General features: G+C 40.9%; 2 protein-coding genes across 2 annotated transcripts in view; one reads left to right on the top strand and one right to left on the bottom strand.

Annotated features, from left to right (window-relative positions):
* Positions 1 to 23,890, bottom strand: part of matcap2 (microtubule associated tyrosine carboxypeptidase 2) — a gene marked incomplete at its 3' end in the record, with an annotated part of 45,268 nt that extends 21,378 nt beyond the window's left edge. Inside the window, exons 1-4 of the mRNA XM_080441925.1 lie at positions 23,840 to 23,890; positions 18,277 to 18,598; positions 17,325 to 17,509; positions 15,304 to 15,674 (exon numbers count right to left, since the gene is read on the bottom strand). Of these exons, the coding sequence (XP_080298051.1) occupies positions 15,304 to 15,674; positions 17,325 to 17,509; positions 18,277 to 18,598; positions 23,840 to 23,864 (903 nt within the window). The 5' untranslated portion in view covers positions 23,865 to 23,890. The remainder of the gene's footprint in view (positions 1 to 15,303; positions 15,675 to 17,324; positions 17,510 to 18,276; positions 18,599 to 23,839) is intronic.
* Positions 1,462 to 1,962, top strand: LOC308094794 (glutaredoxin-related protein 5, mitochondrial-like; the record flags this gene model as incomplete). Its single annotated transcript, XM_080441620.1, has 1 exon — positions 1,462 to 1,962. One exon carries the CDS (start codon positions 1,462 to 1,464, stop codon positions 1,960 to 1,962), a length of 501 nt encoding a protein of 166 aa, XP_080297746.1.
* Positions 23,891 to 24,324: the final 434 nt, after the last annotated feature.

The raw sequence follows: 24,324 nt of genomic DNA, 5'->3' as shown, positions 1-24,324 counted from the left end.
GCATATTTTTTTGTGAGGGTATTAGTCAGTTGATCAACTCAGTTGGTATACTCATTTATTTTTCTTAAAAGATATTTCTTTTGGCCTTTTCTGGCTTTTATTGATAGTATACAGTACACTCACAGACACAAAATCCCAGCCTGCCTATTCTCTTTGGCTTCAAAGGCATTAAAAAGCAGAGCAAAGTGAAAGCATTCAGAATGAGAACGCTGCATCAGGGACCGTTTCAGCGCAGGACACCCAGCAAGACTTCAGGGAGGTAAATATAATTAACAACCACAACAAAAATGTCCAGAAACTCCAGGAGGCGCCCCCACTCCTTTACAGATCTCTGGCCAGGAGATAGCGAGGGCCACAGTGGTGGGTTTATGTGTGGATCAATCCACACAGAAAGTCTTCTAACTACCACTTCATGTCAATCATCGAATACTCGGTCAAATCCAGTTAACAAGCATTGAGAGTAACTATGAAGCACAATAACATGCAGTAAGTGAGGTGTTTGGGGGGGAGGGGGTTAATCATGTACAGACTACCTCAGCATCATACGAAGTGTGTTCTATAATTCTACAATTACATCAACTACTCGGGAACAAGCCAGGAACAACGTAAGTTGGGAATGCGTGCCTCGCCTGGTTATGCAATACCTGTTGTACCTGTTGCCAGAGTACCAGTTATACCCGTCTGTCTGTCTGTCTGTCTGTCTGTCTGTCTGTGTCCCTTTAGTGTCCATAATTATATGGAGATCTCTGTATCTGTTTGTCTGTCTGCTTGTGTCCCCTTTATGCCCATATATGGCATATACTGAGCGCTATGCTCATATATGGGCATAGCGGTTGATCCAGTGGTTCTGGACAACTGGATCTCCATTTATACCTATGTATGGGCATGTCGGTCGGATCGGTGGTTCGGGCTAACCACCGATCTGACCAACTTCAGACACTACACCCCCTCGGGGGTCTTCGGTGATACACGCGCCAAGTTTGAAGACAATTGGTCCGTTGGTAATCGAGATACAGTTAGACAGTTACGCATACATGCATGCACGCATCAGAAGCTTTTTCTCTGTAATAATGTGACAATGAAAGGGGAAAAATATGACATATTTTTCTCCTTTTCATTGTACATACTATTTGTAATAGTAATATTATAACTATTACAAATAGTATGTACATTTTAAATTATATTATCTACTATATAAAATTGCTTCGGTCACGGAGATATGCCAATACGACCCTTGACAAGGCGTCGTGAAGGTCCAGTCGATATACTATTTGGACTGGACATCTGCCATACGTCTGCCAACCCCGGCAATGAGAGGCAGGCTGATAACGCGGAATGACACGTGGCGTTTTCAGCCCAAATATGGAAATAGCTGTGTGTTGTCATCAAGAGTCTGGTTTACAAGTTCAACCTATGCGCCTCATCGGCCTGCATTTATTTAGATCTGATCCGCTGAAGACCATGAACAGCATATTGAGGTCAGCTACAAGGTGTTTGCGGGCCGGTGGTCCGGCGGTGTGGCTATCCAGGCAACAGAGGCAGACCAACGGGCATGTCATGTCTCTGGCATCGGCCCGGCTCCTGTGCGCTGCTACGGGGGACATCCAGAAGGGCATAGGGGAGATGGTGAAGAAGGACAAGGTGGTAGTGTTTATGAAGGGGACGCCGGCACAGCCCATGTGTGGCTTCAGCGGCGCAGTGGTCCAGGTCCTCAGGATGCACGGAGTGCACGATTACTCTACATACAACGTGTTGGAGGATGAGGATCTCAGGCAAGGCGTCAAGGAGTTTTCCAATTGGCCGACCATCCCCCAGGTGTATCTCAACGGCGAGTTTGTGGGGGGCTGTGACGTCCTGCTCCAGATGCACCAGAACGGCGAGCTGGTTGAGGAGTTAAGGAAAATGGGCATTCATTCTGCGCTGATGGATGTAAAGAAAGGCCCAGAAGACGGAGAGAGATGACGAACTGTGAAGGCAAGAGACATTTCAGAAATTGCTTAACCCTCTAAGACCCAGTGATCCCTTTTGGAAACAATTATATTTTATAAAGAAAGATGTTTAAATCTTTTTTTTTTCTGTTATTTTTTCACCTCTAAATGCTCATTGGGTCCTATTGTTTAGTCTTACAATGCCATTGGCCAGGATATTTGCATATAAATACCCCCCACAGAGCCAGGAATCATCACAACTTGAAAAATCTCTGTTGTAACAGATCTCTTTTTTCTCTGGAAGATATTCCTCACAAAAACGTAAGTAATATGCCTGTAATATTTTTTTTGTTGAACATTACAATGTCTAGAACATGTACATATGTTATTATTGTGAAATATATGTCCCAAATTAGAAATTAAAGCATGATTCATACTTGTGTCTTTTTGGAATCGTTGGGCCCTCTTGGTTGCAAAAAATACAAGGGCAGGCCTAATGTTCACCTGCTACTGTTCAGCCTTATATATAGTTTTCACAATAGATTTAAACAGTTATATGTGTATTTCCCCCACTTTGCATTACTATATATATATATATATATATATATATATATATATATATATATATATAGAAACAGTGAGAGAGAGTAGGCTATATGTGCATTTTTACTTTAATTTCTAATTTCCAATGATATTTGTAACCATTGTTTTAACAGTCAGAACCATACAAGCTGGTTCCTTTGTTCACAAAAACTGAATTGTTTGCTTTGAGCAGTAAGCCTCAGAAAATGTCCACCCAAACTTTCTCTCTCCCCCTAAACAATACATATTCAACCATAGTTTAACCAATATATTCCCTTGTTATTTCTCAGTATGTTTAATTTGCTTTCGATACTACAAGGACAGTGGGACCACTTTGGTACTTGTTGGGGGTTGTGGGGGTTGTTCATTATTCATTCAAGGTGTGGTGGGTACTTAGGGCAATGGAATGATGCCCACTTAGCGGCAATCATCATCACACAATAGGTTTGCCAGACAGTATTGTATGACTTGTGAAATGTTGTTTGTAAGCACTACTAAATGTACTAATGGTCTTTATTTCATTTCAGAATGCCACAACAACAGAAAGGGCCTCGCTTCTCAGCAAGGGATGTTCTGGATATCGTGATGAACGGAGAGAGTGATTTTGACATAGACATCAATGATATTTTGTTGTTCTTTTAATAAAATTGATTTAAAAATATGGCTTATTGGTGTTATTATTCATAATGTATACTGTTCTGAGGCCAAATATTATTAATAATTGATCTGAGGCCAAATAATAAACCATATAAATGAATCCTTAAGTTGTTTTAGTGAAGTAATTACACATTTGCCATGTTATCCTTAAAAATGGCCTATAGGAAATTTTGCTACCTGATGGACCCAACGTTTCCATATGGAAACATTTGCATAAAAACTTACCAAAACATAAAAAATAAAAAAACATTATATTTTCCTCTCCTAAGTACTCCTACAAGACCATCTGAAAGGTTTTTTTTTTTTTTTTGCAAGTAGAAATATATCCGGGTCTTACAGGGTTAAGGGGATTGCTAATGAGTTCCTCATCCTGACCCGAATAACTGACCCCAAACAGTGATGGTACTGTTCACTTACGTCGTCGGTACGTCTTCTTTTTGTATCCCAAGCCATGACCTGCTGAAGATGAAACCACCCTCAGATGAAACCAGGATGTGAAGTCAGCACCACTCCCTAACCCCTGATGCACTGCCGTTATCTCTAGAGAAAGAAGAAATAAACAGGGATATGCTGTCTTGCCAGGGCAGAACAAAGGCTACGGTCACACCGGACTTGTGTTGCAGTCTAAAAAATACTATTATCATACTATTATCACGTCCCATCATATGGGAAGAATGAACGAAGATGAGACGGCAAGACGAGGTCGATCTGACACAAAGCCTTCATCCATGTGTGAAAAATCACACTGAAGAAGACTAGACTTGCTATCTGCTATCCGACAAGCTCTGAACTAAATGAAAATATTTAGCACATTGGAAATACTGTACACAAATTTTTTTACAAATTAATAATGAAGATGTGTTTGCATTGATACGCTGAATGATCAATGCAACTGGATCAGTACTTCAACATTGAGAAATAGTAACAGTAATAGAGAAACTAATCATGATAAGTATAGAAAAATCAATAGAGTAAAAGTCAAAAACTGTAAAGGTCCTTTATCAGCTGTAAACCTGTGAAGTATTTGGATTGTTCACATGCTCTACGAACTTGAACCTTTCCCACGATTACGCCTCTGCCCTCCCCTTTCTAAGTTGAAGCCTCACAGACTGCTTCCCTGGAACTCTGACTCCACGCTTGCCCCTTTGACAACGCTTTAGCCCTTTCCTACTCACGACTGGTTGCCTTCCACCCCTGCTCCCCTGCTGTGTTAATAAACAGACTTGTTTACATTACATCAGTGTGTCTGCATTTGAGTCTGTACTTGATCCTGACATCTATGGTATGGGCATTGTTGGATCACTGACTTTGGCACAAGGAATACAGATACAGAATGGAAACCAAACAAAGAATTCAACTGCATTATCATGTAGATCAATGTCGAAACATCATTATGGATCCGAAAATGCGACTGCTGACACAGATCTATGTCCATCCTTTAGGATGTGGCACTAACACATAAGCATTGCATAGCAAGTGGACATGGCTTTGCATGAGGCGGCTGTAGTTGTTTTATTAGCTCCCTCAAACTCAATTTCCTTTTAATTTGTGAGCTGGCTCCCCGAGTCTGCGCCTGGCAGCCAAGGGTGTAAATCTGGCTTTATCTGGCCCCGTACTAAGTACTAAAACGTTTGAAAATAGCAGATCTACAAGCTCACAACGCATCACGATGTGACGTGTTGTGAGCTTGTAGATCGGCTATTTTTTCAAATAGCCTCTGTATAAAATAGGGTAAATATAAAAAAAAAGGGGGGGGAATACGATTTTTTTTTCTGTTCTGAATGTGTGTATATCTATTATTATTATTATTTAAAAAAATCATTAAAAAATATATATATGTTTTTTTTTATTTTTAATTCTGCAGGATACCACAGGCCAAAGCGGACCCCTTCACAGGACCTGAGCAGGCCCCGTACCTCGTTGAATTTATCCCGCTGTTTGGCCACCTCACACGTAAAATCTTGATGCACACGGATTGCGTCGTCAAGGGCGGTGGTCACTCGCTTCCCCTGGCATGGCGCTGCCCCGTAAGTTCTCCTACATGTTAAATCAAGTGAGCAATCAAGTGCTCTTACATTACATGTCTGTTCAGCTTCACATGCACAATGGCTAAACAGATTACAGAGGAATGACGGAGGGGTTGGGAGTCAGGAAGGAATGGGTTCGCTGTCGCCGGGCTGACTGACAGCCTTTTAAAGTTGGAGCAGTCCTCTGGGAATCAATCAGGAACGGATGCGTCTGATGCGGACACTCTCCCTTCTGCAATCATCCAATCACACCACGACACACTCCCACACGCAAGCAAGCCCACGCGCACGCACGCACGCACGCACGCACGCGCGCACAGACGCACGTTGTTTTTCATGGGCTCACCGTTTTGTTTTTCATGGCTGCCAGTTCCCATCTGATGTCGTGAGTTAGTCCTGACTGCTCCAGACCGTACTGAATAACTGCTAGTTTACATAACGTCTTGAGACTAGGATTAAAGTCTAAAATGTACAGGTCATCAGCGATTACGGACTCTTCTTCAGACTCTTCTTCAGACTCTTCTTCATGTCCTTCAAAGAGGATGATACGATCTCCCACAACACAACAGCACAAATGATGAAAATAATGAAACCCTGGACCCGGGCCTTCCCCCTTGGGCTCAACTTTCTTCCAGGAGAAGGTCTCTGGATTGAATTTCCACAGATCATTGATAATCGGGTTAACAGGAACTCTGGGCAGCCTTCGTTCCAAGTACGGAACAATGTCTTTCTCTCTTCTGCGACAAAATATGTACAGCTCTCCATTGTAGGCAAAGGCTGAATGATGATGAATTTCTTTTGGAAAAGGATTTGCAGAAGACATGCTCAGCCAGCAGTTAGTCTCTGTGTCGAACAATCCAGTGTTGCAGTGTGTGCCCTCAAATACAAACATCTTTGTCCCGATGATGGTGGCAGAGAGACAACATTGAAAGTATGGTGGTGTGCCTCTGGTGTTAATTAAAGACCAGACCATTGTGGTGGTGTCCAACTTGCATATATCATTACTGAGCACAAAGGATAAATTGTTCAAAGTCCTCCTGTCAAATCCTCCACAAATATACATGACCTTCTCCAAGACACAGGCTGAGTGAAAGATCCTCCCTTGAACAATCCCAGAATGCTTAGCCTTGAACCATGTGCGGGTGTCCACATCAAATGCATAGAGTACATTGGAGAAAGGAAAGTCGTGATACCCAAAATGGCCTCCCCAGATGTAGGCGGTATCTTCTATCAGAACAGCTGTGTGGTTAAAGAGACTGGGGGGAACTTCAAGGGGACATTCTTCTCTCCCAGTCTTCACTGGGGGCAACGTCGTCCAACGCAATGACACTGTGTTCAAGATGTGCACAGCAATTTCATCACTGTTGTCGTGCTTGAAATATCCCCCAAAGGAGTAAACGTTGTGTCCCACCACCACAAGAGTTGCTGAGCTGTCGTATCGTTGTACTAGAGTGCGAGTGCAACACAGGTGCACCGCCCAGTGGAGCATTCTGTACACCAGCAACTCTGTAGATTCAAGTAGATTAAAGTAACATTCGATACACCAGCAACTCTGTAGATTCAAGTAGATTAAAGTAACATTCGATACACCAGCAACTCTGTAGATTTGAGATTAAAGTAACATTTCATATATCAGCGACTCCATAGCTTTCCCTGTAAGATAATTACGTATCAATGCACGGTACCACTTAGATATCCAGCAGCACAAACATCACACAAATCCTGGCCAATCCCTGAGTGTGTTGGGTTGGCCAATCAGGGAAGCTAGTACCTGTTTAGATCAACAAGCACCGGCTTCCCGATGGCAAACTGTTCAGCATAGCAACCCCAAGGTATTTTATAGATGAAGGTACGATCAGGCCATGGGCCAGTTCACACGCATGGGAGGCAAACTGCAAACTGGATCCGAAGGTTTGGTGAATTGAGAGGTGGCTGGACCAGCTTGTGAACAAATACTATTTTGAAAACAATTACGTCCTTTGCCAGTTAAGTGGTTCAGGAATATAAAAGAAGACATATCACAGGTTGTTTTCTAGTCACAGGTTTTTCAATGTGCACACTACGTAATTTTATTGAGGCATCTTAACAGCGACCATGTATGTGTTTCTGACTCAGCAGTATCGTAAGATTAGGTTGTCAGGCTGTCAATGATGGACGACAGTTTTGCAAATATTTGCCTGATGAAGACCTTTTAGGTTGAAACGTTGCGGCATTAATAAAATACGTTTTGGGAGCTTTAAACCAATGGGCTAAATATGCCAGACCCACTGGCATTGTCCTTATTAATAATTACTCTAATAAGTACCCACATTTGTCTTTATGAGCACAATTGGCCCGTGTTCAGGGGAGGGTCATGTTTGTTTGTTTGTTTGTTTGTTTGTGTGCGTGTGTGTGCACCCGTGCGTGCATGAAACAGTGGTGGAAGAAGTATTCAAATGTTTTACTTAAGTAAAAGTAACTGCAATGTAGAACTACTCTGTTACAAGTAAAAGTCCAGAATTCAAAATGTACTTGAGTAAAAGCATCAAAATGTACTTAGAGTACCAAAAGTAAAAGTACTCATTATGCAAAATGTCCCATTTCAAGTTCTCAAATGTATAAAATCTTTTGAAAACAATGGTGTAAAAAGTCAACACCTACCCCCCCCCCCCCCCAACTGTTTACTGTACATATTTTTCTTTTTGATTACTATTCGTCTTGAGTCGTTTATATGATGTTTTTGCATAGTATTGTAAACCTGTCTGTCATTAAAAAAAAGAAGTTGCAAGCTGCTAATAGTGTTCAATCAATTCAAAATACTTCCAAAACATAAATTCACCAGGAGTAGAAAAGTGTAGCTAAGAGAGCAGAGCTTCACCACAACGGTGTGAGGCTCTAGGCCCGCTCCAACCCTCAGATAAACTCACTCGCCTACCGAGGGCCAGTCTGTGGAACACACACTAAGATGAGAGGGAGAGACATCAGACGCTAGATAATGAGGACGACTGGAGAAGAGAAGGGTTAGAGGAAACCACGACTAAACATCTTCTGCTTTCTTCTGCGCTTCCTGCCTCAGTCCTTGGGGTCACGCTCGTGTTGATATTTGTCTGTTAATGAACGAGCACGGTGTATATCGCCCACAGGGGACCGCTGTTTGTGTCTGAAACTGGAGGGAAGCAGCTAGGGGGCTGGCTACACAAGCGTTTTATCTTTGTTGTTCCAGAGCAGCTGGAGGCGATGATGGGGAACAATTTCCATGCATTGTGTGAATGCATAAACGCTCGCTCATCACAAAATCATAAAGGCACAACGTACGCAAACATAAACACAGGTGTTCTATAAGTAACACCCTGCCTCTGAAATGCTGTGACACCACTTGACATAGGACATAGTATAAACCAGGGATATTGACAAAAAGTGCTTTTGAACCACTTGTGGGATGTTAGCCAAAGGGATTTCTCAGGGGGATTTTTGAGTGGTGCCAACCACTCCTATATCTGGCTTTGTCTGTGTGTCCAAAAGACAAACATTGATGACAACATCAATACGGGGCTCATCAAAGGCACCACTCTCTTCACACGGGGTGTGATTTTTTCCATACTAGAGGTTCAGGCCAACTGATATGCCCATATATGGAGATGTCTGTATCTGTCAGTCCTTGTCCCTTTTCTGCCCATTAATGGAGATCTCTGATGTCATCATTATAGAGCGTCGCAGTTCCCGCCCACTTCCTGTTTTTTTTGGTGCCGGAAGAAAAAACTCAATGCATTTTTCCATTGACATTTCCAAAAATATTTATATCTATTAATTTAAGCCTCGAATCAAGCCATCACGAGATGACATGAATCATGACCATAAAACGTTTTTTTTCTGTGATTTTTTTTAATTTTATATTTAATTATATGATATACTATATTTAATAAATACCCTTTGTTTTGCCGTTTTCAACAAAAAAAAAATCACAGAATCAAACGTTTATGGTCATGATTCATGTCATGTCATGATGGCTTGATTCGAGGCTTAAATTAATAGATATAAATATTTTTGGAAATGTCAATGGAAAAATGCATTGAGTTTTTTCTTCCGGCACCAAAAAAAACACGAAGTGGGCGGGAACTGCGACGCTCTATATGCCAATATATGGGCATGCCCCCTTTTTTTGTTTGCGCCTGATGCCATGACGACTCACCCCATATTTGGGCGTAGCTGCATTGGTAACTCCCTTATGGTTAAGGCTGAGTCATGGTGACATGAGCGTGACGTCAGAGGTCCGCCCACCGGCCGGATTTGGTTCCATCCATGTTCCAATGATCTATCACTGTCATTACAGAAACTTTCACAGTAGAAACTAGAAAATGTGCTCCTCGGAGCATAAGTCTCCGCCAGCAGACCCGTGCTATTTTAACCAAAGGAAATCACTTACCCTATCTTTGTTCTGATTCTTAGATTAGAACATCTAAGGATTTGAACATGTTAGCTTGGCTAACATGTTCAATCAGCCAAGCTGACATGTCCAATGTTATAGCTTGGCTGATGGCACTGATGTCACTTCGAAACATTGTTAACATGTTTCGAAGTGACACACCTATTTATAGGCCTCTATTTCGTCATGCGTCTCGCTAGCCAATCAAAGCACACCCTTTCAACGTATTGTCACGTGTCACGTGAAGCTTGACCAATGTTAGCTTGGCTGAGGGGGGGGGGGGACACACGGGTGGACGAGAACGAAAACATAGTTTCCTGGCGGAGACAAATAACGTACTGTGGGCCTACTTTAACCCATTAAGACCTGGATCTGTGTCATTTTTAGATTTGAGCTAAAAAGCATTATTGTACACTTTGGGCTATTCAAAAATAGCAGATATACAAGCTCATAGCGCGGCACCGAGTGCCGCGCTATGAGCTTGTAGATCTGCTATTTTTGAAAATTCGTGAAAATGTGTGCAAATCATTGAATATATATATTTTTAAAGCGAACATTTTTAACTAAAATCTTTGCTTCTGGGGGTCCCTGGAACAACATTATTTTGATGGGGGTCCACGGCCAAATACATATCATTTTGGGGGTCCTTGACATGAAAAAATTGAGCACCACTGATATAGAAACATAAGTTTTTCAGAAAACTGTTGGGATTTAGGAGACATGTAGAATCGGCTTCAGGTCTCAATGGGTTAATAGCCCACCCATTTGACATGAGTCATGGACAGGGGTCATCACCATGCTACAAATGATAGTATGCGTTAATAAACCTGGAGACTGGCAAGTCAGCCACTGTATACTGGCTGTATACTGTTCAGGCATCAATGCAGCATAGTTCAAGTCTAATTCCGTGTATGGGATTTCAATAATTGGGTCTTATCAGTACAAGTCAGTGCTTTCATCACACATCACATGAACACAAAAAAAATCATAATATATATTTTTGGGTTCAATCAAAACATTTGCCACGACATGGACACAACTCTTGCCCCAGTACGCGTTGATGACCCCTGGTCATGGATGTACACAAGACCCCGCCTCATCCTTTCGCTCCATTCACCTCTTACAACCCTCTTCCACTCTCTTGCCCAGATGTTCTATGTAGTAACTGCTGAAATATTCACAGCTGGTCTCTCCACCCAGTCCCCTCTGCAGATGTGACCTGTCAGACCAAATGAACAGGTACATGGCCAGCTGTTCGCTGCACTGCTCTGGTATGCTACGCTAACCTCTTTTTCATTAAGTGTATACTGTATGTGTTTATTTTATTTTTCTCCACAGGCATTTATGTCCCAGCAAAAACATTTCTCAGGTGGACAAGTCCCCTCAGGGACAATAATGTGTTGTACTGTTTATTATGTCATTATTCTTGGCTAAGCATTGTAAACACTATGATTAATATTTCATGATCTAAACACTAATGGATTATTGGACAATAAACTGGCAGGGGAAACAACTGTATAATCTTAACCATCAAATCCGATTTATTGAAGTCAGAAATTGACTATTCCACCACTTGCCTATTCCCATGTAACCTGTTTATTGCCTCTCAGAGGAAGTGATACCTTTGGATAAAGGCTTTCATTCTCAGGCATAGCAGAGGAAACTGTCTGAGACAAAAGCCCAAGTCAAGGAGATAAAAGGACCGATTAATTCCCACAAATCTCCCCACCACCACTTGGACCATCTAAAAGGAAAGAGAGACGGTGGATGGAGCCCCAGATAAAGGAATAGAGGAGACCTTTAAAGTGGAGTTTAGTCTATTGTCCTCACTACCTGCGTTCCTTGGAACCTGTACTAAGAAAGAAGAGTCTTCTCCAGGGAGAACCTGACGTGATGAGAAACAGCTAACTGAGAGAAGACAAAGTCACACAGACTGAAGATACTAGATCCTATCTCACAGGCACAGAATGTATGTGTGTGTGTGTGTGTGTGTGTGTGTGTGTGTGTGTGTGTGTGTGTGTGTGTGTGTGTGTGTGTGTGTGTGTGTGTGTGTGTGTGTGTGTGTGTGTGTGTGTGTGTGTGTGTGTGTGTGTGTGTAGCTCGGTGCAACTGGAGGGGAATCAAATGGTGAATATCTATTAGAGCTTGAGCTAAATTATTTCCAAACATAAACATATAAAACTAAGGAGCAGCAATGCCATATATGCATATGTGTATTGATATATAAGCCATGCTGCCTTCATAGAGTGATGGATATAGGTAATTACTTTCTTCGGACCCCACTTGCCTATGTGCTTTTAACTGCTGTAAATGAAGTAAACACATCAATGTGAGGAAAACTGATAAACAATGCATAACTGCAGGAAGATCTATGTGGCTTTGAGATCGTCTGCAACTGATGTGACAACGTCATCCTTTGTCAGATCTCATACTGTATAGGAGATCCTTCACCTTAACCCATTAATACCTGGAACGCATCTGTGTCACTTTAGATTTCTTTGGCTATTCAAAAATAGCAGGTACTGATCATACTGTATTATGATCTCATTTCCTGTGCGTACAGGAACACCAAACATGAGATCATTTCTATCCTCTCTGCCCGTGGGCTCAATGAGCAGAACTCGTCTCAATAGAAGTGTTTCATTCACCTCTCCAGCAACACAGCTCAGTTATATCTCCTCTTTCTCTCTCTTTCTCATCCTCTCCTCCCTGCTCCCGCCCCTCCCTCCATACCAGGCTTCATCGTATCCGCACCAGAGGGCCGATCGATACACAGCAACAGCCTTTCGATGAGATCTCCCCCGTGTTGCAGGAGAAAAGAAACAACGCTCAATGGAAGCGATAACTACAGTATCTCCCTCTGATCCCGGCCTCTCTATATATACACAGTACAATCTCCCTTTCCTTCGCTCCTGTTTCTGTACGTCGTGTTAGGCAGTGGTCAGAGGCCACGGCTGGAGTCTTGTTAGATGATCAATGCGGGGGGGGGGGGGGGTGCTGAGGGGGGCCTATCCCCCGCAGGTATTAGAAATGACCTCTGAGTAATGCAGGAGGAGATGGAGACAGCGGGGGAGCAGAGAGCAGGTATAGCTGTCAAATAAAGCAGGAGGTGGTCAATATCCCTCTGGAAGCCTGCCATAGCTCAGCCTGCAGCCTGACACGGTGCAATGTGTGTGTGTGTGTGTGTGTGTGTGTGTGTGTGTGTGTGTGTGTGTGTGTGTGTGTGTGTGTGTGTGTGTGTGTGTGTGTGTGCGCACACACACACTCTCGTGCGAGGAAGAGTGTAAGTTCATGTGTCTGTGTATAGTATTTGTGTGTGTATGTGTGTGCACGCACGTGCGTCCTCCCTCTTTCTCGTCAGTGTGAGAAACAAAATGACACGATGAGGGACCGACCGCTGTGTAACAGCTTATGTATGTGTATTTGTTTTTATGTTTTTTTACAAAATATGTTACAAAATATGTTTTTATTTTATCTACAAGCTCACAACGCGTCGCGATGCAACGCGTTGTGAGCTTGTAGATCTGCTATTTTCAAATAGCCGCGGTATAAAATAGGGTTAAAGTGGTTAATGTATGTTTCATTATATCATAGTTTATATCTGAAAAGTAACTGGTAACTAAAGTTTTCAAATAATTGTAGTGGAGTAAAAGTACAATATTTGCCTCTGAGATGTAGTGGAGTAGAAGTAAAAGTATTGGAAATTGGAAATACTCAAGTAAAGTACAAATACCTCAAAATTGTACTTAAGTACAGTACTTGAGTAAATGTACTTAGTTACTTTCCACCACTGTGTGAATGTAATGCACAATCTATGTAAAGCGCTTTGGATAAAAGCGCTATATAAATGCACCGTTTACCATACCATATATATTAAAAAATTAGGTTTAAGTTCCTATATTTCTATAAATGCGACAAATTGCTACAAAACCCCTGTGATGAACAAGCAACCAGGTCTATGAACACACGCCCAAAAGAAGCGACTAAACACATGAGCCCTTTGAACCAAGGGGCAAGTCTTGGATATTTACGATGAGGCCAACACGGAAGCTTATGAATGGCCAGAGTGGCGCTGTTTTACCCTGCGCCGACCTGCGGTGTCAGAAAGAATTTATTTTAACGCAAGTGAATGGGTTTTTTGACAAACTTTAGACTAGATTTTCTTACCGTAATGAAAATTGTCATAAATTCTATATGCTTCCAGTCACTAGTTTAAAGTCTCCTTTCAATCACCAGGATATGCGTTTTGCTAAATTATGGTCCCATTTATTTTAAAGTTTACGATAATGTAGGCTATTCCCTAGGAGGGGCGGGATGATTTGATTGACAAGCTACACAACCAATAGCATTCATTCCCCGCCCCCGCTCTTGATTGACAAGCTACCCAACCAATAATGGTCTGGTCTCATTTGCAGGATATGGCGCGATATTGAAAGATGGCGGACCTACAGTCTTGGAACAATCGGCTTCATTTTCGGTCTGTAGAAAGCAGCGGAGTGGCTTTGTCCATCTCATTTATACAGTCTATGCTTTGAACCTATATTACATCGGCTATTTGAAAATAGCCGATCTACAAGCAGCCCGCACCCAACTGCCAATATTTACAACCAACTTTACAGAAAAAGAAGCCCTAAGTCGCTTATAATAAGCCGATATGGCAACACTGGTCTCTACATGCAGTATATGTAGATATATCCATATATGTGGCATATATGTAGACTATAAGCTATATGAGACATATATTTCCTATATATCCACATATATGCACATATATTAACCTGAATATGACATATACTCTGCATATACTTGCCATATATTGGCAAACAAATATATAATTACAAATATATATAATTGCCCCCCTGGCTGGCCACCAGGGGGGCAATTGCCCCCCCTATAGAATCACCACTGGTATACAACAGCAGTGGCAAGCAGTTGGAAGGAATTAATTGGCGTAACGACTAAACTGGTAGGAAAATACTCTACATGTAAGAAAAACATATCGTCACCTTGCTAAACTAGTGACACTGGCCACCCCTGGTAAAATCGCCCCCATCTCCTAATTGATCCATGCTGTTCACTCCCCTTTTAGTATAATGGCCTATCTGCCCAGTGTGACTTAGGCCAAAATAGGCCTTTTTTTGGCCTAAGCTGATTTAGACAATTTTTGGGATTTTGTTTTGGCCTAAATCAGATTTAATCCTATTTATACCTATTTAAATCTCTTATGTTACATAACTGACGGACAGTGTTATTTTCATTTGAACTCATTCACTGCCAGAACTTTTTTTTTTTGCGTTTGCCCACTGCCAGAGATTTTTAATTAAAAAAAAAAAGTACTCAGGAGCCGAGATACAAAATGTTTAAGTTTTAAGTTAACAAGGAAGTGGATGGGAGTCTAGATCTTCAACAAATCATATCTCCTTGGTCTTTGGGTTAAAAAACAAATAAATAAATAAGAAAAAAAAAAAAAAGAAAAAATTAAAAGTCGTTTTAGTCGTTCTTGGCAGAGGGGGCTTAAAGGACAGAAGTCGTTTTAGTCGTTCTAGGCAGGGAATGAGTTAATAGTCATAATTTTTTTATAAACGTTTTGGGCGAAATTATTAAGAAATATCATATAGTTTTGTTTTGGATCAGTTTTTTATTTTTAAAATGACATAGGCCATTAGTTTAGCAAGGTAACGATAACAATGGCGGTGCTTCTTCCTACCTGTGTCAGGAAGCGATCGGAGGCGCCGCTGTGCCGGGCCAGCACCAGAGGCGACACGGGGCTGCCGTACTCGAACTGGGGGTTGTAGGCGAAGTCCGACTTGAAGAACTTGACCTTCTCCTTCTCCACGTTGGAGGGCTTGATGGCGGTGAGGATGCACGGCTTGCGGCCGCCGTCCGGGCCGCCGTCCCGCGGCCCCGGCGCCAGGGACCACGGCCTGGGGGGCAGCGCGGGCAGCTTGGTGGCGCGCGGCGAGCCGCACGGCGGCTTCCTGGGCCTCGGGGCGGGGCGAGGGGACAGGCCCATGGGGCTGCCCAGCACAGAGATGCTCCGCGCCGCTGAGGACTTCACGGGGAGGTTGGAGACGGTGCCTGCATGGATTAAAAGCAAAAAATGTAATCCCACCACTTAAAATGTTTGTATGACCAAGTCTTAATCCATTAAGACGGGGGGAACGCATCTGTGTCATTTTTAAGATTTCTTTGGCTATTCAAAAATAGCAGATCTACAAGCTCATAGCTTTGACCACTTCAAATGCTCTGTTCTTAAAATAAAAAACGAAATAAAGCTCTGAATGTGTCACAGATGCGACATACTAAAGCCTATACAACTTGTGCTATAACCACGGCCCCCGTTCTGTGGCCAACGTGGAAGTGCCTCTGCCTACAACAACTGCAGGCTGTTTTTTTGAGCCCGTATAGTTTTTGACCGCGACGGAGGCCCGCCGTCCCAAGCGAACTTGAGCCACGCGAGGCACCGCCGAGTGAGCTAAAGCGAGCGAGTTGCCGTGCCGAACGTTGCTAAGTTCGCTGAAGGCGACTCAGCGCCGTCCGAGTTATGTACCGATAGAGTTATGTACCGATAGAGTTATGTACCGATAGAGTTATGTACCGATAGAGTTATGTACCGATAGAGTTATGTACCGATAGAGTTATGTACCGATAGAGTTATGTACCGATAGAGTTATGTACCGATAGAGTTATGTACCGATAGAGTTATGTACCGATAGAGTTATGTACCGATAGAGTTATGTACCGATAGAGTTATGTACCGATAGAGTTATGTACCGATAGAGTTATGTACCGATAGAGTTATGTACCGATAGGCACAGAATCCTAAATCATGTTTTGGCGAGAGCGTTTGCCCCAACTGCCGCTCAAAGTGGCTACTGGCCAATCACAGCGCGTCCTTACACAAGTGTATTGGCCAATCACAGCGCGTCCTTGCACAAGTGGTATAGGTGTTGGGATCATGCGTCACATGCGCATTGAGAGCTTGTAGATCGGCTATTTTTGCTGCACAACATGCTTCCATATAGAAGACATGCTGACTTCTATGGAATCCAATAGTAGTAGTAATCGCTGCTGCCTTTCAAAACACAAATAATACAGTAGCCAAATAATACATACAAGAGTAGAGAATGTGTTTTTTGTTGTTGTTTACATTAGATTAAACCAGTGGTTCTCAAAGTGGGGTCCGGGGACCCCCAGGGGTCCTTGGGGATGTTACAGGGGGTCCCCAGCGAAATGTGTTAATACAGAATCACAACCATGTTAACCACTTTATCCATATCTTATACGTTAGCTTACTTGTCTATTACTCATTTACTCACTGATACTGTTGTGTGTTGTTTTTATTGTTGTAAAATTGTATTTCATTGTTCACTGTCTGATTTTAAGTTGTTAAGCACTTTGTAACATTGTTTAAAAAGGTGCTATATAAATAAAGTTTATTATTATTATATTATTAAAAGAATAGCCAAGCTGCAAGCTTGTACATCTGCTTATATTTGAATTTTTTTTTTTTAAATACTACGGTATATATATATTATATTTCTACATAAATCTTCTCATCTGGGCGTCCCTCTCTGGGACAAAACATTTTCAGATGGGGGTCCGCGATGCCAAATACATATCAATTTGGGGGTCCTTGAGATGAAAAAGAGGGTTAAACGATACATTTATTGTGACGTTTTTAAATCGTGGTTATAGTAGTAAAACACGTTATAGTTTCATCATTACCTGCGACGGCTGAGTTTGACTTGATGGAGCCTCCGGCGTTTCCCTCCGGAGCGCGGCCCGCCGCCACCGCACGACTCGCCGTCGCGCACGAGCGGTTCCTCTTCTGGAAGGTGGAGGTGCATCTGGTGGAGGAGGTCTTGGCCCGCCTGTAGGGGGCGCCCTTCTGCTGCTGCTGGGGGCTAGGGCTGACACCATTACACATTTAAGTTGACCATTAATTGCCATTCAAATAATTGCGATTTACGATTTAATTGTGTGTTTGGCCGTTGGACATTGTAACATTATGAATACATTTTTTATTTCGTAATGAAAAAAATAGCAGATATGACAAATAAATGAAATACACAAATACATTATTTACATGTTTCATAATTTTATGATGTAAAAATAGCTGATCTACAAGCTTACAACGCGTCACTTTGTGACGCTTGTAAGCTTGTAGATCTGCAATTTCTGCTCTTTTTAACCCATTCAATCCGGGAACGCATCTCTGTCATTTTAGATTTCTTTGGCTATTAAAAAAATAGCAGATATACAAGCTCATAGGGCGGCACAGAGTGCCGCGCTATGAGCTTATAGATCTGCTATTTTTGAAAAATCGTGAAAAGATGTGCAAATCTTTTAATATATATTTTCTAAAGCGAACATTTGTAAAATGTTTTGTTCCAGGGACAAAATCAAAGATTTGCACAAATCTTCACGATTAAAAAAAAATATAGCAGATCTACAAGCTCATAGCGCGGCACCGAGTGCAATTTTGTAATGGCCAAAGTATAAAATAATGGTTAAAGTGGTTAGAATAGATAATGGGTTAATATTTGAAAATGTGTGAAAGCTTTTCAACATGGAAACGATTATGACGATTATGCAACAAAAAAGATATCGCGATTATCTCAAATGACTGCGATCACACGATGATGTGATAATTGGTGACAGACAGGCCTATACTTACTGGGGGCTGTGTCTCTGTCTCTGTCTGTCTCTCTGGTCCTCAGCCTGAAGCAGGACGTTGTAGCTGTTGCTGCTCAGCAGGTTTCTGAGGACGCTGGAGGACGACGTCCTGTCCACGTGGACACGATGGTGGTGGTGGTGGGACGCCGTGGGTGGACTGGAGGAGGACATCCTGTCCACCTTGACGTGGTGCTGGTGGTGGGACGATGACGTCATCGGGGGGCTGGCGGGGGGGGTCGTCTTCGTCTTCTCGACGGCCGAGGAGGAGGAGTTCAGGAGGACGTGATGCTTGGACATTTCCACCTCCGGCCAGTGGAGTCGCTCTGAAACGATGTCGAGAAATAAAATACCACAGACAATTAAAGTTAGTTCACCCCAAAAAAGTACTCATTTTCTATCAATTACACACCCCCATGGAGACTTGAATTCATGGAGATTTTTTTTGTTTTTGTCGCATTCCTGAGACAATCATTTGATGACCGGCGGAAAGATGCTAATGTCTCCGGTAGGAGACTCAAAGGAGACTCCTACCGGAGCCGCCCGCCAGTCATCAAATTATTGGCTCAGGAATCCGACAAAAGCTACACAATCTCCATGAATTGAAGTCTCCATGAGGTGAGTAATCCATAGAAAGCAAGTCATTTTGGGGGTGAACTATCCCTTTAATCTAACTAATCAATTTAACCAATTAAGACCTGAGGCCGATTAAAACATTTTTTCTAAATCCTAACGCTTAAAAAAACACATACATTCAAAGATTTGCAAACATTTTCACAATTTTTCTAAAATAGCAGATCTACAAGCTCATAGCGCGGCACTCGGTGCCGCGCTATGAGCTTGTATATCTGCTATTTTTGAATAGCCTAAAGAAATCAAAAAATGACACAGACGTGTTCCCGGTCTTAATGGGTTAATGATGTATTGATCAACAATCACTAAAATAATACAATTTCAAATATAGATATAAGCTTAACACAATCTGTAGATGCCTTTTTATGTGACACCACTCTACGACAGAAAAAAACATATAAAATAGAGCAGACTCATCAATTTAGTCAATAATAAAAAAAATCGATTCGAAATTTTCTGTGTCGATTTGTTAATAAAAAACAAAAAATCCACACATGCTTCTCCATTATCCGATTAACCGAAAACGTGATCGATAGAATAATCGCTAAGAAGATAAAGTCGTAAAGTTCCAGCCCTAACTATTTACGCCGCATACTTTGTATTTCCCTGTCTCTGCAGACTTGTAATAGTAGTAACTTACCTAGAAACAATAAACCTCTAATGAAGGTACTAGTGTAGAAATAAAACTATTCTCCTTCCAAGTTCAAATACAAATCCATGAATTCCTTCAGGTCAGCCTCTGTAGAGCTCAGTGGATGAGTGATGATCTTTACACAGAGCAGTGTTCTTATCACATCCTCCCTTACATAACCACGGCCGTCCCCTCCATTCACTCTCCATTCAATCTAAACGCAAATGGACATTACTCCAGAGGCTACCATTACATCAGTGATGGAAGACGTACTCACATGTTTTACTCAAGTAAAAGTACCAATACTGCAATGTAGATATACTCTGTTACAAGTAGAAGACAATGCACTTGAATAAAGTACTCTCATTGTGCAGAATGTCCCATTTCACAAGTTCAAAATGTATACAAACTATTTAGAAAATAGCCGATCGTCACGATGCGGCACATTGTGAGCTTGTAGATCTGCTATTTTCAAATGGCCGAAATATATAGGGTGCGTTCGGAAATTGCGCACCGGAGCGCACTCGCCTATTAGTTTGTATTGGCCAGTGCGCTGTATTTCCGAACCCCTCTATAGGGCTGAACTGCAGTGGTTGGTGTCTTTTGTAATGATCTACAAAGTAACTAGTAACTAACGTGTTCATATAATTGTAGTGGAGTAAAAGACAGTAAATAACATACACTCTCGCCAGGCCGAAACAAAAATACAAAAAAGAATTACTCCAGTACTTGAGTACACGTACTTAGTTACTTTACAGCACCGCATTACAGTGATGTCAGCGGTCCATTCCATGAGCAATGACTTTGCATCTGTGACTGTGACTCATGAATGAGTCACAGTCTCAGCAGAATAAGCAAATGATTATCATCATGTACCCCAGATATATCACATCAGTAAGTACATTTACATTTACAAGTATTTCCATTTTTGTAATAATTTATCATTTATACTTCTAATCCACTACATCTCAGAGGCAAATATTGTACTTTTTACTCCACTACAATAATTCAGTTACAAGTTACTATTACTACAAAACATACATACAATTTACCGATTAAACCCTATTTTATGCTTCGGCTATTTGTAAATAGCAGATCTACAAGGTCACGCGTTGTGAGCTTGTAGATCTGCTATTTTCAAAAGATTTTGACAAATTCTGGAATTGTGGATATTTTGTTTAAGAAACTTGTGAAATGGGACATCTATAATGAGTACTTGTCGTATTATCGATGCCAAAACCTTTCTACAAGTACAAATTTGAATACAGGACTTGTATTGTAAGTTCTACATCATGGTATTGCTGCTAGTTTCATTTTAGTTTCTTCCACTGCTTTGTGACATAATATTGTAGAGGAGTCAGCATGCAGGGCCTGGAGGTAGTGGTGGAAAGTAACTAATTACATTTACTGTATTTCAAGTACTGTACGTAAGTAAAATGTTGAGGTATTTCTACTTTACTGGAGTATTTCCAATTTTCAGTACTTTTACTTCTACTCCACTACATCTCAGAGGCAAATATTATAATTTTACTCCACTACCCACTACAATTATGTGAAAACTTTAGTTACTAGTTACTTTGTAGATTTTGATTATTATTTCAAAACATTCATTAACCACTTCAGCCCTATATACATTTCGGCCATTTGAAAATAGCAGATCTACAAGCTCACAATGCGTCGCGATGCGACACATTGTGAGCTTGTAGATCGGCTATTTTCTAAATATTTTTAATACATTTTGAACTTGTGAAATAGGACATTATGCACAATGAGTGCTTTTACTTTTGTACTTTAAGTACATTTTGATGCCAATACTTTTGTACTTTTACTCAAGTAAATGTTGAATTCCAGACTTTCACTTGTAACAGAGTATTTCTACATTGCAGTATTGATACTTTTACTTAAGTAAAACATGTGAGTACTTTTTCCACCTCTGCCACTGCTGCGTGGCATAATATTGTAGAGGAGTCAGCATGCAGGGCCTGGAGGAATGCAGCTTCATCACTCTGATACAAGCACTGATGTGTGAATCCTCACGAATGCACTGTGTGTGTGTGTGTGTGTGTGTGTGTGTGTGTGTGTGTGTGTGTGTGTGTGTGTGTGTGTGTGTGTGTGTGTGTGTGTGTGTGTGTGTGTGTGTGTGTGTGTGTGTGTGTGTGCGTGTGTGCGTGTGTGTGTGTGTGTGTGTGTGTGAATCCTCACGTCCATGCACCGCACGGACAAACAAATGACCTCAGCACAGCACAGAGCTCACACACTACTCAGTAGACCTGTCACAATTATTACATCATCGTCTAATCACAATTTTTTTAGACAATCGCAATTATTTTTGCATAATCACGAATCAGCTATTTTTACATGTATAAAATTATTTAAAATGACAATAATTTCTTTGTATATTTCAGTTATTTGTCATATGTGCCCTGTGGAATTTGTTATTACGAAGCCTAAAAGGCTTCATATGTTCCAGTGTTCAACGGCCAAACACACAATTAAATCATTAATCGCAATTATTTGAGTGACAATTAATTGTCAACTTAAATGTGTAATCGTGACAGCCCTACACACAGCACTGAGTGTTCGTTTAACTCTGATGTGTGTGTACACACTAAGAGTTAAACTGGTTTCACTGTGAGGTTTTAAAAGGATGACAAAGGAGACGTTTACTAACTGCTGTGACTGCCTCCATGTTTTAACTCATAGTGTTTATTTGTGTTCTCAGGGTTGTGTGCTATTTTTTGGGATTGTTTTACACTTATTTGGTTATGTGCTGCATAGTTTTGTAATTATTCTGATTTCACTTCATTTGTATCTGCCTGGTAGTCAGTATGTGTGTCTGTTCTGTCATCGAGAATCATAGAACGTGTGTAATTCCTGCATCTTGGCCACTGTATACTTGTAAAAGAGACTTTGTATCGATGTATTTTTTAAAATAAAGGTTTGTAAATATAAATGAACACTGAGTAATAATAGGAGTAGGGAAAAGAAAACAAGTACTTATATAGTGGTACAACTAACTACAGCTTCATTGGCTGGACAAGTTGAGTCAAGTCACCAAATTCATTTACCCTTTGACTTCATAGTTTTATGGCGATTTAACTTCAATTTCTTGTAGACTTTTGGAACATTAACGTTCATGTGTATAATAACCTACTCTACTACATCAGGACAATTTGGAATATCTGACTGTTTTGTATCTACATATCAAATACTGTATTTTAACTCAAGTCATATCAGGGATGTTTTGGAATGCATGATTCCTTCCTCATACTGTATCTCTGATCCTCTCCACTTTCCAGAAAATTACAAATGAGCTTTTCCAAAAATAAATTATGTCACCCATGTGTTACAACTGTCAACCTGTCTGTGAATGAAGTGACAAATAAAGATCCTTTGTCATTTAAGTGATTACTTGAATTAATCAACAAACGTGTAAAATGGTGTTTTCATTGCATTCATCCTGCAGAGAGAAGGTTGACAACTGAACATTATAATGTTGATTTAATGACTACTATTGAAAGTTATGGATCTTGTAGAATTAAAGGGTTTTAGATATAATCCACAAAAAAGATGGACTGATTGACGGATAATACTCTCAGTCCCAACAGCACAGTGTCATGAATCTTTTAAAACAAATTCAGTGGTGGAAAGTAACTAAGTACATTTACTCAAGTACTGTACTTAAGTACAATTTTGAGGTATTCTTTTACTTTACTTCAGTATTTCCAAATATCAGCACTTTTACTTCTACTCCACTACATCTCAGAGGCAAATATTGTACTTTTACTACACTACAATTATTTGAAAACTTTACTGGTTACTTTGTAGATTTGAATTATTATTACAAAACATACAGTAACCACTTCAGCCCTATATCGGCCATTTGAAAATAGCAGATCTACAAGCTCACAATGCGACGCATTGTGAGCTTGTAGATCTGCTATTGTCAAAAGATTTGTATACATTTGAAAACTTGTTAAATGGGACATTCTGCATAATGAGTACTTTCTACTATTTCTACATTGCAGTATTGATACTTTTACTTAAGTAAAAAATGTGAGTACTTTTTCCACCACTGGTCATAAATCTTGTAAAACAAATGCACTTCCTTGACAGGATGTTATTCAGATATAAATCAGTTAATTACAGAGAACACTCTGAATAACATTAAAGTTAAATTAAAGGTAAATAACAGCTATAATAACATAGCCTACTTGTTTTTTTTTTTCACTCATTATTGGATAATGAGAATATCAGTAAATGAATGATCACAAAAAGAGAAGTGTCAACATTGTGATCCTACCTGTCACTTTGATTGATTCCAGCATCTTGATATGTATTCAACTGACAGCTCCCAGATGAACTATTAGCTTCATGAAGCTAACACTGAGAATAAACATCTAAATCCACTGATTTACATACACTCACATGTAAGAGTTAATGACTACATAATAATACAAAAGGTCCTTATACTGTAAACATCTTGGAGATCTAACATTGTTCCTTAACGTCCCAGTCCAGCTGAGATCTAATCTGATCTGACAGACCTGCCCTGGATGCACCAGCTCCAGCTCTGGGCTGTTTATGTTTCCATGGTTTCGTGGCTAAGCTACGTACATGACAGCAACGCCGGGGCTTATGGGAAATGTAGTTCGTGGTCAGTGGTGGAAAAAGTACTCAAATTCTTTACTTAAGTAAAAGTACCAATACTGCAATATAAAAAAAACTCTATTACAAGTAAAAATCCAAAATTAAAAATGTACTTGAGTAAAAGTACAAAAGTATTGG

Source organism: Gymnoscopelus braueri (genome assembly GCF_963280865.1).
Source record: "Gymnoscopelus braueri genome assembly, chromosome: 11".
In the NCBI taxonomy this organism is placed as follows: Eukaryota; Metazoa; Chordata; class Actinopteri; order Myctophiformes; family Myctophidae; genus Gymnoscopelus; species Gymnoscopelus braueri.
Note: the sequence above shows the minus strand (reverse complement) of the source record. Positions and strands in the feature narration are given on the sequence as shown.